The sequence below is a fragment of the Giraffa tippelskirchi genome, chromosome 1 (genome assembly GCF_054371585.1).
Source record: "Giraffa tippelskirchi isolate mGirTip1 chromosome 1, T2T-mGirTip1v1.2.pri, whole genome shotgun sequence".
NCBI classification, from domain to species: domain Eukaryota; kingdom Metazoa; phylum Chordata; class Mammalia; order Artiodactyla; family Giraffidae; genus Giraffa; species Giraffa tippelskirchi.
Window position 1 is genome coordinate 105,236,551 of NC_137275.1, and position 18,506 is coordinate 105,255,056.

Genomic DNA, 18,506 nt, shown 5'->3' on the forward strand with positions numbered 1-18,506 from the left:
CCTGCCCTCACCTCCCGCCGCTGCCATCCCTGCTCTCTATCCGCTCCACCCCGCCGCCGGCTTCCTGCAGCTCCTGGGTCTGCAGGCCCCTCCCTCAGGGCCCCAGCTTCCCATTCCTGTTACCTGCATGTTCTTTTGTCGTCTGTGCTGGCTGCCTACTTCATAGAGCCTGCTCTCATCACCGTTGAGAGTATGCCCCCGCCCCAGTACTGTTTCTCGCCCGGCTTGATCTTTTCTCCAGAGCACTAGTTCATTCTAACATGATTCGCGTGCGTGTGTGTGTGTTGCTTCAGTCCTGTCTGACTCTTTGTGACCTATGGACTGTAGCCCGCCAGGCTTCCCTGTCCTTGGCATTTCCCAGGCAAGAATACTGGAGGGGGTTGCCCTTTCCTTCTCCAGGGGATCTTCCTGACCCAGGGATTGAACCCGCATCTCTGAAGTCTCCTGCATTGGCAGGCGGGTTCTTTGCCACTAGCACCACCTGGGAAGCTCGCTGTAGTGGTGGCTTGTTTTTCAGGACATCAGAAGACAGTACTTTCATTAGGGAAAACAGATATTGAGTAACATGTTGAAGTAGCCAAACTTCTCAAGTTCAGAGCGGAGCCTTCACCTGTGTTGTCTAGTCAGTGTTTTAAATGCTCTCCGGAGGGACAGACACAGCGTTGCAGATGCAGTCTTCACAGGGTGCCTTTCCGCAGCCTGCCTGCTGCTCTTTCCTGTTTGCCAAAGACTCGCCCCAAAGGGACTCCTTGGGCCTCACAGCCTGGGCCTAAACTAGGCTGATGAGTGGATGCCCTTCAAGTGGATCTGTTGGAGCTGCAGGTGGGCCGTGTCGCAGCAGCTCCGACAGCTCCACTTCAACTAAAAGTGACATGGTGGTTCCCTTTTCTTTCTTCCTTTCACCTTTACCTAACTGTGTGCGCTCAGGGCAAGACACAGGATGGCCAGCACTCTGCTTGTTGGAATATGTTTTTAACTTCTATCACTTTTCCTGCTGTTGTAAAAAAAATACTTGCTCTTGAAGCCATGTTGTAGACCTGTACCAAGTGTGACTTAGAAGTTGTCTTAATTCTGCCCACCCCAATAGTCATCGTGTAAACCCTCGGGAAATTTTATGTTACATTAGAAAAACACTTGTGCAAACTGCTTTGTCACTGTGCAGTGCTAAGTAAATGTTTAAAAAATGTATTTACTTATATTGACATGTAGTTGATTTACAATGTTGTATTAGTTTCAGGTATAAAGCAGGGTGATCCGTTATAGGTTGCTGCAAGATATTCAATAGAGTTCCCTGTGCTATACAGTAAACCGGTGTTGTTTATCGGTTTTATTTACAGTGGGATCTATCTGTTAATCCCAGACTCCTAATTTATCCCCCGCACCTTTCCCCTTTGATACCATATGTTTGTTTTCTATGTCTGTGAGTCTGTTTCTGTTTTCTATGTAGATTCATCTGTATTACTTTTAAGGATTCTATGTTTAAGTGATATCATATGGTATTTCTCTTTCTCTGTTACTTCTTTTGGTATGATAATATCTCTAAGTCCATCCATGTTGCTCCAAATGGCTTTATTTCATTTTTTTTATGGCTGAGCAATATTCCATTGTACATATGTACATACCACATCTTCTTTATCCATCCTTCTGTCATTGGACATTTAGGTTGTCTTAGATATAAAAGTCACATCTTGGCTATTGTATGCTGCTATGGACACTGGGATGCATGTAGCTTTTCAAATTAGAGTTTTCTCCAGATGTATGCCCAGGAGTGGGATTACTGGATCATATGATAACTGTTTTTTTAAGGAATCTCCATACTGCTCTGCATAGTGGCTGCGCCAGTTTGTATTCTAGAATATTACTTCAGGTGAATTTGCCTCCTCTAGGAACCACTGTCAGATTGCCCAGCCCTTCAGCTGGGACAGACCTCCTCAGCCCAGGGGCATCTTGGGTCCCAGGTTCCACTGTACTGGGGAGAACTGCTCTGGGTCAAGGTCTGGAGTGACCGCATCCCTTACGCTGACCAGTGTGTCAGTGGTGTTCCAAGGCTCCTCTCGTGTGTCTCGGGACTAGTGTCAGCAGCTCGTCTAACGTAAAGTATCAAATAGTAAGAAGTATTTGTGGAATGTGCCCAGAACTGTACCTTATTCAGCAGCTAAGAGAGTAATTTCCTCTCATCTTTCTTACTCATGTTCATAAAAATCAATGGTTGGCATACAGGAAATCTATCAGCTCTCCCACAGGAAGGGAAAGCTGGCCTTGTCCAGGTGGAAGAAGTCATTCTGAACGTGAGCAGTGGGGGAGGTCAGGAAGCCATCCCCAAGGTCCAGCAAGCTGACTGGGGGGCAGCCAGAGGAAGAAATGAAGGAAAAGGGAAATTTAGGCAGTTTGTCGGTGTTTTTTTTTTCCCTGTTAAGTGTACCCTAATGGGATTTTTTTTCCTCCTTTGTATTTACAGGCAGAGTGGACTTATGTGAATGCAGTTCCTGTTCTGTATCAGACCCTGGCTGGACCCGGTCCCTGACTCCAGGAGGTGAAGGCTGAGGGGCGGGAGGTAAGGTCAGTCCGCACACCTGGCGTGGAGGGAGGGGCAGAGAGCCAGGCCTGTGCGCCGGCAGCAGAGGATGTGGTATAGCAGTCTCGGGGGTGTGTGTCTGGGGTGGCCTGAGTGTATAGGTCCCGGGGAGAGTGCACGGAGCCCTGGCCGCTCAGTTTGCAGGCCTGCAGGGCCTCCTCTTGATGCAGTGGGCAGAGCAGGAGGTGGCCAGCCCAGCTTGAGGGTCAGAGTGCAGATGCTGTGGACTTGGTGAGAAGGGTGGGAGGATGGATTGAATTCGGTGCACAGATGGGTATTTTGCGGGGGGATCGAGATTAATGCTCTGGTATTAAAGCGGGACAGTAGAGTTTTAGGTTTGGATTCCTCCTGCCTTCAGTTTAGGGATAGCCCGGGTAAGGTCCTGGGGCAGCAGCTTGTGGGGGGGCACCATTTCCACATCCATCTGGATACCACGTGGCGATGCCCAAATCAGAACCGTGTGAGCCAGGGACCCGTGGCAGTAAAAGTGACTAGGAGACTGACTAACTGACCTGATGGGATCTGAGAGCCGAGGGGCCCCACTAGGCTCCTCTGAGGGTCCTCAAGCTCTCTGGAGGCCTGGGACGCTAGCACAGGGGGTCTGACCACTCTGAGACCTTGGGCGTGTGGTAAGGCCTCTTCCCTGGAGGATCTGGTGTCTAAGAAGGTGCAAACACCTCGTTTCTTAGTTTTTTTCTTGGTCTGTTTTAGGGCCATTTTGTAGAAAGTGATAAAGTATTGCTTTTACTCAAGTTAACCTCATCTACGAAAGGCACAGATGTATGTAAACTTTTGGGATATGAACTTACTGAAAATGACCTCTCTTACGGCAGTATGCATATTGCAGCAATATTGGGTGACTGATGCTGCAACTTGTATACCTTTTTTTTTTTTAATAAATTTATTTATTTTAGTTGGGGGCTAATTACTTTACAATATTGTAGTGGTTGTTGCCATACATTGACATGAATCAGCCATGGGTTTACATGTGTTCCCCATCCTGAACCCCCCTCCCACCTCCCTCCCCATCCCATCCCTCTGGGTCATCCCATTGCCCCAGCCCTGAGCATTTGTCTCATGCATTGAACCTGGAATGGTGTTCTGTTTCACATATGATAATATACATGTTTCAATGCTATTCTCTCAGAACGTCCCACCCTCACCTTGTCCCTCAGAGTCCATAAGACTGTTCTATGCATCTGTGTCTCTTATTCTGTCTCACATATAGGGTTATCGTTACCATATTTCAAATTCCATATATATGCATTAGTATACTGCATTGGTGTTTTTCTTTGTGGCTCACTTCACTCTGTATAATGGGCTCCAGTTTCATCCATCTCAATAGAACTGATTCAAAGGCATTCTTTTTAATGGCTGAGTAATATTCCATTGTGTATATGTAGCACAGCTTCCTTATCTATTCGTCTGCTGATGGACATCTAGGTTGCTTCCATGTCCTGGCTATTGTACACAGTGCTGCTTGTGTAGCTTTTACGTTCTCTTTCAAAGGAAAACTACTCCGGGTGTCACAGGAACATAAGAAAAGGAGCAGTTTTACCTGGAAGAAAAACAACAACTGGTTTCCTACTACGGTTTAATTCAGCTAATTTCATGAGCAGTGGTGGCCTTTTAGATGTCATTCATTCCAAAGCAGAGCACACCTTTGTTTTGTGTACTGTGGTTGTTCAGAGCCTGAGGTTTGGAGATGGAGTAAATCTTTAAGAACTAGTCTTACAGAGAAAGAGTTATGGTGGTATTTCATCGATAATGGTCAGGTGACAAAAAGTAATTGCTATTCCAGGTCCTTTTGGACTGAAGAGTTTTCATTCTTAATCTGTGGTTTAAGTGCACAAAAGAGGAGAGAAATCCTTAATGGCACCTGCTTTGAAACCAGTGCATGATTCCGTAAAGTACTCTGGACGGTTCTATTGCCTGAAATTATTTTTGAGCACCATTCTTTTCTAATGGTCTCTAACTGCAGCTTTGGGAGGAAAAGCTAGTGGGGAAGCCACTTGGATAGAGATGCGGGTGAGGACCTCAGGAGAACTGCAGGAAAAGATCTTATTTCTGGGCCTGGATCATTAGCTCTATGTGCCTTCCCTGGAGCTGAACACCGGGTGTTCCCAGGCAGTGCCTAATTGGACCAGCTGGTAGTGTTGGGCTGTGAGAGCTTGTACTTTATGAAGCTGAATGATTTCTAAGAAAGGGCTGGTGGGGTCACACATCACGTGCCGGCACTTCTGATGTGTCTCTTTCCCACATCCTGTGCAACACGTTTGAGGTAGAGGAACTGTCTCGAATGTTCAGTGAAGTCGGACACCTTTGTGATCAGAGACTGGAGAGCCCAGACCCTGTGCGGAGGTGTCTCAGAAGTTTGCCTGGAAACGGGAGGGGTTGGGGGGACTCACCCGGCCGAAGGCACCCAGGTAAGCCTCAGCGATGAGCAGCCTCTGGGCGTTGCAGCGCTGGGTCAGGATGTCGATCAGCAGGTCCTTGTCACAGCCTGGAAGAGAGTTGTGTTGGAGAGTGAGTGAGTGCTGTGGGTGCCACACTGCAGGTAGGGAGAGCCCACGGTGCAGGGGCCAAGGCCAGTGGGCCAGCTCATCCCCTGGTGCTCCCAGTGGAGGGAGAAGGCCCAACGTGAGTGGAAGTTTCAGGGTACCCCTGCCGTGGCCGAGGTGCCTTCCGTCTCCCCCTCTCCTGCTGCTACAGACTTTTCTTTTAAAAGATTCAATACAAATAGAGGGGAGGAGAGAATGTGGCCTTTCTTCCATCCCCCTCCTACCCCACCAGCAAAAGGCTTCCCTGAACTCCACACGGATCCAGTTTGAACAGACCCCATGTCCTTCTCACCACACGGCTCTGAATGATTTACAATGTGCGTTGAGAGGAAAGTCACTGCTCTGGTCCTGCTGACAGCAGGTGAGACCACCAGGGTCCCTCTCTGTTTTGGAGAAAGAATTCCCCGCAGAAATGGAGTGAAGCAGGCACAGAGGTTATTGGCAGCACAGTTCATGCAAAGGGAACAAAGAAGCAGTTCATGTAGAGCAGGAGCAAAGCGGACACACAGACCCAGAGAAGACAGCAGGCAACGTCCCTAGTGAGGAGTGTGCCAGAGACGGGATTTAAATCACTAATGTGGGGCACTTCTTCCAGGGCTGTGTTCCACTCTGGCCAGGTATCTTGCCTCTTTCCCCACATGTGACCTGTCCCAGGGCCCTCCCCATATACATGCTCATCTTTTAGCCAAGATGGATTCTAGCACAGAAGATTGTGGGAGGTTTGACAGCACTTATTATGATGTGAGAGCTGGACCATAAAGAAGGCTGAGTAATGAAGAATTGATGCTTTTGAACTGTGGTGCTGGAGAAGACTCTCAAGAGTCCCTTGGACAGCACGGAGATCAAACTAGTCAATCCTAAAGGAAATCAACCTTGAATATTCATTGGAAGGGCTGATGCTGAAGCTGAAGCTCCAATACTTTGGCCACCTGATGCAAAGAGTCAACATATTGAAAAAGACCCTGATGCTGGGAAAGATTGAAAGCAGGAGGAGAAGGGGACGACAGAGGATGCGATGGTTGGATGGCATCAGCAACTCGATGGACATGAGGTTGAGCAAGCTCCAGGAGTTGGTGAAGGACAAGGAAGCCTGGCCTGCTGTAGTCCATGGGGTCGCAAAGAGTCAAACGTGACTGAGCGACTGAACAACAACTTATAGGATGGCGCCCCCTCCCTCTGAGACCCCTGAGGAGCCGCTTGCACACTGGTGCCTGGTGGGGCGGGGCCTCGTCTCCCCGCCCTCAGGAAGGACAGGTGTGCTCATCCTCTCTCTCACTCCTGCAGAGCTCGGCTCCTGCCACTGATTCCGTCCTTGGAGTATCAGGGAAGACACAGCTCCCGTTGAATCCACCTGACAAACTCCAGCTGCTCTACTCAGGGGCCCATGTGCCCCTTACTCAGTGCAGACTCTCCAGAGAAGGAAGAGTCTTGGGGGAGGGAGCTGTGAGAGGAGGGAATCCGGCCCCTGCTTTTAACAGGGGCTCTGCTCCTAGGCTCTGAGGCCTGCCCTTCCTCCTCCACCAACCCATCAACCTGGTAAAATGCCTGGATGTACAATCGCTGCGGGGAGATTGTGGTCATAAAGAACCACCTGCCAGTGCAGGAGACAAAAAAGACGCAGGTTCAATCCCCAGGTTAGAAAGATCTTCTAGAGAAGGAAATGGTAACCCACTCCAGTTTTCTTGCCTGGAGAATCCCATGGACAGAGGAGCCTGGCAGGCTATAGTTCATGGGGTCGCAAAGAGTCGGACACTGGGCAGTTTAGCATGCACACATGCAGTCACAGTAGTGACCAGGAAGACCTCAGCAGCCCCTCAGCTTGACCAGTATTTAGATAAACTTCTCCTTATCATAAGCCTTCCATCTTTTCTTTTTTCTGAGAGCATTTACTTTGGAAAACTTGTGGTTGTAAATTCTTTCTTTACTCATTTGAGATGTAAATCTTCTCCCAACCACTTGCTGGATGGCTAGAAATGCCTTCCTCAAGGGCTTAGAATCCACCCCTTTCAGCCACAGTCACTGAGTGAGACAGTTGCTGGCCCCGGGCTCTGTGGCAGGCAGAACCCTCAGTGCCAGTAGGCAGACTCGGGAGTCCTCATGGCGTGACCGGGCCCCCACCCTGTGTCCTCTGAACTACTCACTAGCTCAGCCCAGGGCTCAGACCTCGCCTGCCTTTATCCCAGAGGAGCTGGGGGCAGTCTCTCTCCTTTTGCAAGGGCATCCTGGCCTGTTGAGTTGTGTGTGGTACAGTTTTTCTCTGACGAATTATGGAGATGTGGAGAAAAGCGAGTTGAAGCGCTAGGATGTTAAGCAGATCATATTTTGGGGGTTTAAAGCCATCGTGGAAATGTGGGGATCATAGGAAGGTAATGAGTCGGGTGTGGAAACAGGCAGTGAGTGAGGGTGAGGATTGGATCAAGGTGGGTGAGTGTATCTCTGGAGACCCAGTGTGGGGCAGGGTGTCTATTCATGTCAGAGAGATGGTCTGGCAGCTGCAGAGTGGAGGTGGGAAGGCAGAGACTCTTCTCCAAAGACTGGAATTTCAGATTGGTGACAAAAAGGTGGCATGCAGTAAAGTGGCACTGAGCAGCAGGGTGCCCAGGCTCCCGGGTTAAGTCCTGGACCCGAGGGACATGAGATGGTTCTAGAGGAGTCTGTTGACTGCTTGATCCAAAATAAATGTAGTTTTAATAATAGGTAGAAGGTTTTTTGGTATTGACCATCTGGTGATGTCCATGTGTAGAGTTGTCTCTAGTGTTGTTGGAAGAGGGTGATTGCCGTGACCGGTGTGTTCTCTTGGCAAAACTCTGTTAGTTTCATTCTGTACTCCAAGGCCAAACTTGCCTGTTACTGCAAGTATCTCTTGACTTCCTACTTTGGCATTCTAGTCCCCTATGATGAAAAGGACATCATTTTTTTTTTTTTTTGGTGTTAGTTCTAGAAGGTCTTGTAGGTCTTCATAGACTTCAGCCTCTTTGGCATTAGTGTTTGGGCATAGACTTGGATTACTGTGATATTGAGTTGTTTACCTTGGAAACGAACAGAGATCATTCTGTAGTTTTTGAGATTGCACCCAAGTACTGCATTTTGGACTCATTTGATGACTGTGAAGGCTACTCCATTTCTTCTAAGGGATTCTTGTCCACAGTAGTAAAATGATCGTTATCTGAATGAAATTCACGCATTCCAGTCTGTTTTAGTTCACTGATTCCTAAAATATCGACGTTGGGCCTTACGAAGCATTACTAGGAACAAAGCTAGTGGAGGTGTTGGAATTCCAGCTGAGCTATTTCAAATCCTAAAAGATGATGCTGTGAAAGTGTTGTACTCAATATGCCAGCAAATTTGGAAACCCAGCAGTGGCCACAGGACTGGAAAAGGTCAGTTTTCATTCCAATCCCAAAGAAGGTCGATGCCAAAGAGTGTTCAAACTACCACACAATTGCACTTATTTCACGTGCTAACAAGGTTATGCTCAAAATCCTTCAAGCTAGGCTTCACATAGTGACCCTAGAACTCCCAGATGTTCCAGCTGGATTTAGAAAAGGCGGAGGAACCAGAGATCAAATTGCCAACATGCACTGGATCATAGAAAAGCAAGAGAGTTCCAGAAAAACATCTATTTCTGCTTCATTGACTCTGCTAAAACCTTTGCCTGTGTGGATCACAACAAACTGTGGAAAATTCTGAAAGAGATGAGAATACCAGATCTCCTTACCTGCCTCCTGAGAAACCTGAATGCAGGTCAAGAAGCAACAGTTAGAAATGGACATAGAACAAACTGGTTCCAAATTGGGAAAGGAGTACATCAAAGCTGAATATTGTCACCCTGCTTATTTAACTTATATGCAGAGTTCAGTTCAGTCCTCAGTCGTGTCTGACTCTTTGCGACCCCTTCTCCACCTGCCTGTAATCTTTCCCAGCATCAGGATCTTTTCCAATAAGTCGTCTCTTCGCATCCGGTGGCCAAAGTATTGTAGCTTCAGCTTCAGCATCAGTCCTTCCAATGAACATTCAGAACTGATTTCCTTTAGACATAGTACATCACGCACAATGTCAGGGCAGATGAAGCACAAGCTGAAATCAAGACTGCTGGGAGAAATATCAAAAACCACAGATATGCAGATGATACCACCCTTAGGGTGAAAATGGAAGAGGAACTAAAGAGCCTCTTGATGAAGATGAAAGAGGAGAGTGAAAAAGCTGGCTTAAAACTCAACATTCAAAAAACTAAGATCATGTCATCTGGTCCCATCACTTCATGGCAAATAGATGGGGAAACAGTGGAAACAGTGACAGACTTTACTTTCTTGGGCTCCAAAATCACTGCGGATGGTGACTGCAGCCATGAAATTCAAAGACTTTTGCTCCTTGGAAGAAAAGCTATGACAAACCTAGACAGCATGTGAAAAAGCAGAGACATGACTTTGTCAACAGAGGTTCATCTCGTCAAAGTATGGATTTTTCCAGTCGTCATGTATGGATGTGAGAGTTGGACTATGAAGAAGGCTGAGCACTGAAAAATTGATGCTTTTGAGCTGTGGTGTTGGAGAAGACTCTTGAGAGTCCCTTGGACTGGAAGGAGATCAATCCAGTCCATCCTAAAGGAAATCAGTCCTGAATATTCATTGGAAGTGTTGATGCGGAAGCTCCAATACTTTGGCCACCTGATGTGAAGAGCAGACTCATTGGAAAATATCCTGATACTGGGAAAGATTGAAAGCAGGAGGAGAAGGGGATGACAGAGGATGAGATGGTTGGATGACATCACCGATTCGATGGACATGGGTTTGAGCAAGCCCCAGGAGATGGTCATGGACAGTGAAGCCTGGTGTGCAGCCTTCTATAGGGTGGCAAAGAATCAGAGACAACTAAGCAACTGAAGAACAACAAATAAGGTTTTTCAGTTATATATACATATTGATTTTGCTATCATCATACGTAATTATTATAATGTGATTTTTGTTGTTATTCTGTTGGGATATTATCCACAATACACCTCTCGGAATTTTTCTCCGTGTTTCAAAGTTCATAGCAATCCTGGCTCATTTGTTTTCTAGAAGTATTTCAAAATATTTTCACATGGATCTCAAAAAATGTTATTCAAATATCAATTAAAATAACTGTAAGCTTAGCAATCAATTTAGAGAAGTCACTAACAGGACATATCTGTTGAATTATTTATGTGTTTTTCTTTCCTAAAAGATTTAGTAAACATTTGTATAGTTTTTGCCAATTACAAGAAACTTTATTTGGTTCCAATTATTCATATTTGTCTTTCTATCAATATTTCAAGTTATATTATTTTTATTTTGGTCTTAACAGAATAATTCCTTAATGAAAGAGATGAGATTGAATTTTATGTGGACCTTGTGTCCAGAAAAATTATTGAACTCTCATGCTGCTGCTGCTAAGTCACTTCAGCCGTGTCCGACTCTGTGCGACCCCACAGACGGCAGCCCACCAGGCTCCCCCGTCCCTGGGATTCTCCAGGCAAGAACACTGGAGTGGGTTGCCATTTCCTTCTCCATTGCATGAAAGGGAAAAGTGAAAGTGAAGTCGCTCAGTCGTGTCCGACTCTTAGCGACCCCATGGACTGCAGCCCGCCAGGCTCCTCCGTCCATGGGATTTTCCAGGCAAGAGTACTGGAGTGGGGTGCCAAAGAACATAGAATTCATGCAAGACTGAAAACAGCACACAGGAAGCCTCCTGTTAAATGTATCCTGACACAGGTAGCCAACTAGCTGCTTGAATATCACAGAAAGGCAGTCAGAATCGTCCTTTTTTTTAGTTGTTTAATTTTTATTATGTTTAATATTTATTATTGTTGATGTACAATGTTGTGTTACTTTATGCTGTAGAGCAAACTGAATCAGTTATACCTATACACTAGATTCTTTTCCCGTGGAAGTCATTACAGAATATTGAGCCGAGTTTCCTGTGCTATCCAGTAGGCTCTCATGAGTTCCCTATTTTATATATAGTAGTGTGTATATGTCAAGCACAATCTCTCAATTTATTACTTCCCCCCACGCTTCCCCTTTGGTCACTGTAAAGTTTGATTTTAAGATCTGTGAGTATGCCTTTTTTCTTTTTCTGTGTTTATTTATTGGCTGTGCTAAGTCTTAGCTGTGGCACACAGGGTCTTTGTTGAGGCAAGTGGAATCTTTAGCATCTTAGTTGCGGCCTGTGCGATCTAGTCCCCTGATCAGGGACTGAACCTGGGCCCCCTGCATTGGGAGCACAGAGTCCTAGCCACTGGACGCCCAGGGAAGTCCCTATGAATCTGCTTGAGACGTCACTCTTCACCCATCAGACTAGTGGACACTCGGACGTTTGCCGAAGTGGTCTGCAGGCAAGGCCGTGGTGAACAGGCAGTGGTCAGCATTGCTGGTGGGCATCTGGGCTGGCGAAGCCCTTTGAGAGGCAACAGGGCTGTGTCCACCAGAATTAGGAATGTACAGCCCAGTGATCTCACTTGCTGTGATGAATACCTTAGACACAGCAGGTAGAATGTCGCATGTGGAAGCTTGCAACACTGTTTAATAGCCAAATACTGGAAGCACAGGGTCTATCGTTCGGGTCCTGCTTCAATTGTGTGGCATCTGTCCAGGACAATGCCATGAGATGTGACACATGAGAGCGATCCGTATCACACCTCTCCTCTGCCTGAGACCCTCTGACGGCTGACTGTGGCCCCCTGATTTCCCTCCCTCCTTTGACAGTCCACCTTGCTTTTCTCCAGTCGCATGGCCTTTTCCCTGTACCTCAATCGTGCGGGTCAGCCTCCCACCTCAAAGCCTTTGTACAAGCCATTCCCTTAGCCTCCCCAGAGAATCCCAGCGCTCACCCCCTCACCACCTTTAACTCTGCTTAAATGTCACGTTCTCCACAAGGCCACCTCTGACCACTCCATCTAAAATCTAAGTCCCCACCTGCCATTTCCAGTCTCCATTATCTAGCTCTATGTTTTCAATTACTCTTATTATATTCTAACACAACATATAACTTATATGTTTATTGTCTGCTTTATGCGCCTCCCCCAAGATATCGATGCCATGGGGCAGAAATTGTCATCCGTTTTGTTGACTTCCATAACCCTAGGATATACCACACCTCCTTCCCCCACCAGACCCAGGCACAGCCCTTCTCCTCCCAGCAACACCCCCCCCCCCCGCCAGGACACACCCCTTCCCCCTCCCCAGCACCCCCAGTGAGACACCTCCTGCCCCTCCGCTGCAAACCCGGGACACACCCCCTCCCCTCTCCGCAGTCCCAGGACACACCCCTCCCCAGCCCCAGGGTACACCCTTCCCAGCCCCCAAGACACACCCCTCCCCCTCCCCAGCCGCCCGAGGACACACCCTTCCGCTCCCCTCCGTGAACCCGAAGCTCAGGCCCCCTCCGCCACAGGCAGACTGAACAGGGAAGTCTTTGCGCCGCCCTCGCCCCGGCTCCTGGCCGCCGGTTGCGCGCTCTCCGTCCCTGGCGCTCCGCCAACGAGACCGAATTCAGAGGCCGGCGCTGCGAGCCGAGCAGGACTGAGTCCTGAGGCCCGAGACGAGCTGTTTCCGGGCAGGAGGTGTCTGCGGCGAGGCCGGTTAGTGCGGGCGGCGCGGAGCGCGGGTCGTGCGGGGCCGGGGCGGTGGACGCGCGGGGCCAGGGGGCGCGCGGAGTCCCGGCCGACTTCCGGCAGGTCGGCGGGGCCGGGGCAGCGAGTGTTCCCGCCTGTCCTTCCTCCTCCGTCGGCTCTGGGGTCGGGGAGGGGGTCCTGCGCCCTAGACTTCTCCATGGTTAGAGCAGCGTTGGGGGAGGGGAGAGAGGCAAGAGGCTGAGGTTGAGTTGCTCAGCTGTGTCCAGCTCTTTGTGACTCCGTGGACTGCTGCACGCCAGGCTTCCCTGTCCATCACCAACTCCCAGAGTCTACTCAAACTCATGTCCATTGAGTCAGTGATACCATCTAACCATCTCATCCTCTGTCGTCCCCTTCTCCTGCCTTCAATCTTTCCCAGCATCAGGGTCTTGTCAAATGAGTCAGTTCTTCACATCAGGTGGCCAAAGCATTGGAGTTTCAGCATCAGCATCAGTCCTTCCAATAACTATTCAGGACTGATTTCCTTTAGGATTGACTCATTGGATCTCCTTGCAGTCCAAGGGACTCTTGAGAGTCTTCTCCAACACCACAGTTCAAATGCATCAATTCTTCAGCACTCAGCTTTCTTTATCGTCCAACTCTCACATCCATACGTGACTACTGGAAAAACCACAGCCTTGATGAGACGGGCCTTTGTTGGCAAAGTGATATCTCTGCTTTTTAATAAGCTGTCAAGGTTGGTCATAACTTTTCTTCCAAGCAGTAAGCGTCTTTTAATTTCATGGCTGCAGTCATCATCGGCCGTGATTTTGGAGCCCAGAAAAACAAAGCCAGCCACTGTTCTCACTGTTGCCCATCTATTTGCCATGAAGTGATGGGACCGGATGCCATGATCTTACTTTTCTGAATGTTGAGTTTTAAGCCAACTTTTTCACTCTCCTCATTCACTTTCAAGAGGCTCTTTAGTTCTTCTTTTCTTTCTGCCATAAGGAGGATGTCATCTGCATATCTGAGGTTATTGATATTTCTCCCGGCAATCTTGATTCCCGCTTGTGCTTCCTCCAGCCCAGCGTTTCTCATGGTGTACTCTGCATATAAGTTAAATGAGCAGGGTGACAATATACAGCCTTGACGTACTCCTTTCCCTATTTGGAACCAGTCTGTTGTTCCATGTCCAGTTCTAACTGTTGCTTCCTGACCTGCATACAGATTTCTCAGGAGGCAGGTCAGATGGTCTGGCATTCCCATCTCTTTCAGAATTTTCCACCGTTGATTGTGATCCACACAGTCAAAGGCTTTGGCATAGTCAATAAAGCAGCAATAGATGTTTTTCTGGAACTCTCTGGAATATTTAACTTGGGTAGTAGAAGCACGCAGAAGCGAGGCGGCTGTGACGCCTCGGCGCAGAAGCGTGGCCGAGAGGAGCTAGGCCGGGCAGGGGGCTAGGCCGGGGCCGGGGACCGGGGGCGGCGGCTGACAGGGGCGAGGCGGGGCCGTGGGCCGGTGGCCAGGGGAGACGGCCGACAGGGGCTAGTCCCGGCCGGGGGCCAGGTGCGGCGTCCCACAGGGCCTAGGCCCGGCCGCGGGCCAAGGGCGGCGGCCGACAGGGGGCTAGGCCGGGCCTGGGGCCGGGCGCGGCGGCCGACAAGGGTCTAGGCTGGGCCGGGGACCGGGGGCGGCGGCCGACAGGGGCTAGGCGGGGCCGGGGGCCGGGGCCGGAGGCCAGGGGCACGGGGCCGGGGGCCGGGGGCGGCGGCCGACAAGGGTCTAGGCCGGGCCGGGGGCCGGGGGCCGGGGGCGGCGGCCGACAAGGGTCTAGGCCGGGCCGGGGACCGGGGGCGGCTGCCGACAGGGGCTAGGCGGGGTCGGGGGCCGGGGGCCGGGGGCCGGGGGCGGCGGCCGACAGGGGCTAGGCCGGGCCGGGGGCCGGGGGCCGGGGGCGGCGGCCGACAGAGGGCTAGGCTGGGCCGGGGGCCGGGGGCGGCGGCCGACAGGGCCTAGGCCTGGCCGTGGGCCGGGGGCGGCGGCCGACAGGGGGCTAGGCCGGGCCGGGGGCCGGGGCGGTGGCCGACAGGGGCTAGGCCGGGCCGGGGGCCGGGGCGGTGGCCGACAGGGGCTAGGCCGGGCCGGAGGCCGGGGTCGGTGGCCGACAGGGGCTAGGCCGGGCTGGGGGCCGGTGGCCAGGGGAGGCGGCCGACAGGGACTAGGCCGGGCTGGGGGCAGGGGGCTAGGCCGGGCCGGGGGCCGGGGGCGGCGGCCGACAGGGGGCTAGGCCGGGCCGGGGGGGGGCCGGGGTCGGTGGCCGACAGGGGCTAGGCCGGGCTGGGGGCCGGTGGCCAGGGGAGGTGGCCGACAGGGGCTAGGCCGGGCTGGGGGCCGGTGGCCAGGGGAGGTGGCCGACAGGGGCTAATCCCGGCTGGGGGCCAGGTGCGGCGTCCAACAGGGCCTAGGCCCGGCCGGCCGCGGGCCAAGGGCGGCGGCCGACAGGGGGCTGGGCCGGGCCGGGGGCCGGGGGCCTGGGTCGGTGGCCGACAGGGGCGAGGCGGGGCCGTTGGCCGGTGGCCAGGGGAGACGGCCGACGGGCTAGTCCCGGCTGGGGGCCAGGTGCGGCGTCCAACAGGGCCTAGGCCCGGCCGGTCGCGGGCCAAGGGCGGCGGCCGACAGGGGGCTAGGCCGGGCCGGGGGGCCGGGGGCGGCGGCCGACAAGGGTCTAGGCCTGGCCGGGGGCCGGGGGCGGCGGCCGACAAGGGTCTAGGCCGGGCCGGGGGCCGGGGGCCGGTGGCGGCGGCCGACAAGGGTCTAGGCCGGGCCAGGGGCCGGGGGCCGACAGGGGCTAGGCCGGGCCGGGAGCCGGGGGCCGGGGGCGGCGGCCGACAGAGGGCTAGGCTGGGCCGAGGGCTAGGTTGGGCCGGGGGCCAGGGGCGGTGCCCGACAGGAGCCAGGCCGGGCCGGGGGCCGGGGGCGGCAGCCGACAGGGCCTAGGCCTGGCCGCGGGCCAGGGGCGGCGGCCGGCGGGGGGCTAGGCCAGGCCGGGGGCCGGGGTCGGTGGCCGACAGGGGCTAGGCCGGGCTGGGGGCCGGTGGCCAGGAGAGGTGGCCGACAGGGGCTAGGCCGGGCCGGGGGCCGGGGGCGGCGGCCGACAGGGCCTAGGCCTGGCCACGGGCCAGGGGCGGCGGCCGACGGGGCTAGGCCAGGCCGGGGGCCGGGGTCGGTGGCCGACAGGGGCTAGGCCGGGCTGGGGGCCGGTGGCCAGGGGAGGTGGCCGACAGGGACTAGGCCGGGCCGGGGGCCGGGGGCCAGGGGAGGTGGCCAACAGGGACTAGGCCGGGCCGGGGGCCGGGGGCGGCGGCCGACAGGGGCTAGGCTGGGCCGGGGACTGGGGGCCGGCGTCGGCCGCGAGAGGAATTACCCAAGGCCCAAGGTAAGAGAAACCCAAGTAAGATGGTAAGTGTTGCGAGAGGGCATCAGAGGGCAGACACTGAAACTAAAATTACAGAAAACTAACTAATCTGATCACACGGACCACAGCCTTGTCTCTCTCAATGAAACTAAGCCATGCCGTGTGGGGCCACCCAAGACGGATGGGTCATGGTGGAGAGTTCTGACAGAATGTGGTCCGCTGGAGAAGGGCATGGCAAACCACTTCAGTATTCTTGCCTTGAGAACCCCATCAACAGTATGAAAAGGCAAAAAGATAGGACACTGAAAGATGAACTCCCCAGGTCAGTAGGTGCCCAATATGCTAATGGAAGCAGATATAGATACTACCTACATCTTTGTTGTGTTTTTTTTTTTCACTCAGGTGCCAGTTCAACAGATTCTGACAGTGAAAGTTTAGCTTGCAAATCGAAGCCTGGAGCCATGCCACAGTAAGTGTGTATGATTCCGTCCGTTTAAGTAGAAAATGTCAGCAGACTTGTGCTCAGTGACGCCGCTGGTGTTGTGCGCTGAAGGAAGAGGTCAGCTGATGTCAGTGAGAGATCAGATGCTTGAGCCTGGAACACAGTCTTTGACTTTTGAACTTTGAAGTCTGCATTTCATCCTCAGTGTCCCCAAATCTAACCATCCACAATGTTAGTTCCAGTGCCAACTGACTGCTTATAAATATGTAGAAGGAGCAGTCACAATGAGAGAAAATGACTGACATCAGTACTAAAATGTAAATGACAAACAACTTGTCACATAAATTAGAAAATATCTAATTAGGCTAGAAATGGGTTTCCATTTGGATCAAGTGTATCTCCAGTTAGATCATGTCATGAAAATCTCAAAATGTCATTGTCCCTACAAAGACATAGGGATTATTAGTAATATGTTAGGATCTTAATTATTTTGCAAAGATAAAATCTATCAAGAGTTGGTAGAAAACTCCATGAATATTGAGACTGTGCTAAGAAATTTGTTTGATTTACTAGTATATGCATAACAATCATAGCCATTCAGCCTCAAATTATCACTGAGCATTCATGTTAAAGGGGGCTTCCCTGGTGGCTGAGTGGTAAAGAATGTGCCTGCCAATGCAGGAGACATGGGTTTGATCCCTGGGTTGGGGAGATCCCCTGTAGGGGGGCATGGTAACCCACTCCAGTATTCTTGCCTGGAGAATCCTATGGGCAGAGGAACCTGGTAGACTGCGGTCCATGGGGTGGCAAAGAGACGTGACTGAGTGCTAACTGAGCATATGTGTTAAAGGGCTCTTAATAAGATCACATACTCTGCTACCTGTGCATTCCGACAAGGATCTCAAGTTTAGTGAAGTTCCATGACTCGCTTGAGATTACACAGCCTGTGACTTAGCAAAATTGGACCTAGAAACAGCTCTTAACTTTTATGCACTAAGAAAAGACCACAGTCCAAGACATTCTCAACTTTACACAATGGGAAACTGGAATAAAGAGCAGTTGCTGGACTGAAAAGCAACCACCAGAACTTTGAATTAAATATCGAAGCCTGTTCCTAAACATTTCCTAAACGTATCTGCTTACTGCTCCAGACTGGGCTTTTCTAAGTATTATCTTTTGTCTTAGGATTTTCCAGTTCAATACTTTCTGCTTTCTAATAAGAGCTGAGATACATAGTTAGTACTTTCATCTGTGTGTTTATTTTGCTGCTGTCTGTGGGCCCCTCTGAATATATACTGAGCACCACTGTTCTAACTGTAGGTTGTGGGTCCCCATTTCTGAAGCAGTTCCAGTTGAAGCAGATTGAGCAAACATAAAGAAACTGGCCTGTTCTGTGGCAGTATTTCAAAGAATAATTCCTGCTTAAGAAATTCTGACCCAAGACTTCACTCCTTACTTTGCAGAGCTCAGAAGAAAACCACTTCTATGTCCTTGACCACTGGATCATCATCTCCAAAGACAAGAGTGACCACAGCTGTGATCCAGCCTCTGTCAGTCCCTGTTGAGCAGGTGAGCCCTATCCACAGTCCGAGAGGAGTCAGACTCTTTAGCATAAAGACCCCAGTTAGGCCTCCCCTGAAATATCTCCTCAGTGGACACACAACTGGGAGGAAAGAAAATGATAAGTTAAGTTCTTCCTTTTAATGCACTAAAAATAATTTTTAATCCGAGACACACCACTGATGAATCAACATCTGCATTTCCTTTGAGAATTCCTTTTTCTCACAGCTAATACTCTGATAAAGTGGTATCTGTGTTGGCTGTTACTGCTTGATTCTCCCTCACATATGTGCCATCTTCCATGTAGCCAAATTCGTTAGCTCATTTAAAAGAAAGCAGAAAAGGAGAAAAGTCCCCCTTATCCACAAAGTCCA

General features: G+C 51.2%; 1 protein-coding gene across 1 annotated transcript; it reads right to left on the bottom strand.

The window, feature by feature from the left end:
* Positions 1–4,941: 4,941 nt before the first annotated feature.
* On the bottom strand, positions 4,942–17,460 carry LOC145515740 (uncharacterized). The gene is made up of 3 exons (XM_081517066.1): positions 17,453–17,460; positions 12,501–12,922; positions 4,942–5,078 (listed from the first exon to the last, which is right to left on the bottom strand). Exons 1-3 carry the CDS (start codon positions 17,458–17,460, stop codon positions 4,942–4,944), a joined length of 567 nt encoding a protein of 188 aa, XP_081373192.1.
* Positions 17,461–18,506: the final 1,046 nt, after the last annotated feature.

What these genes read in the sequence shown, in the direction of transcription:
- LOC145515740 (XM_081517066.1), bottom strand. An exon ending in TCACGGAGGGGAGCGGAAGG is followed by an intron (nt 5,079 to 12,500) that starts GTGTGTCCTCGG and finishes ACTCTCTTCCAG; the next exon opens with GCTGTGACAAGGACCTGCTG.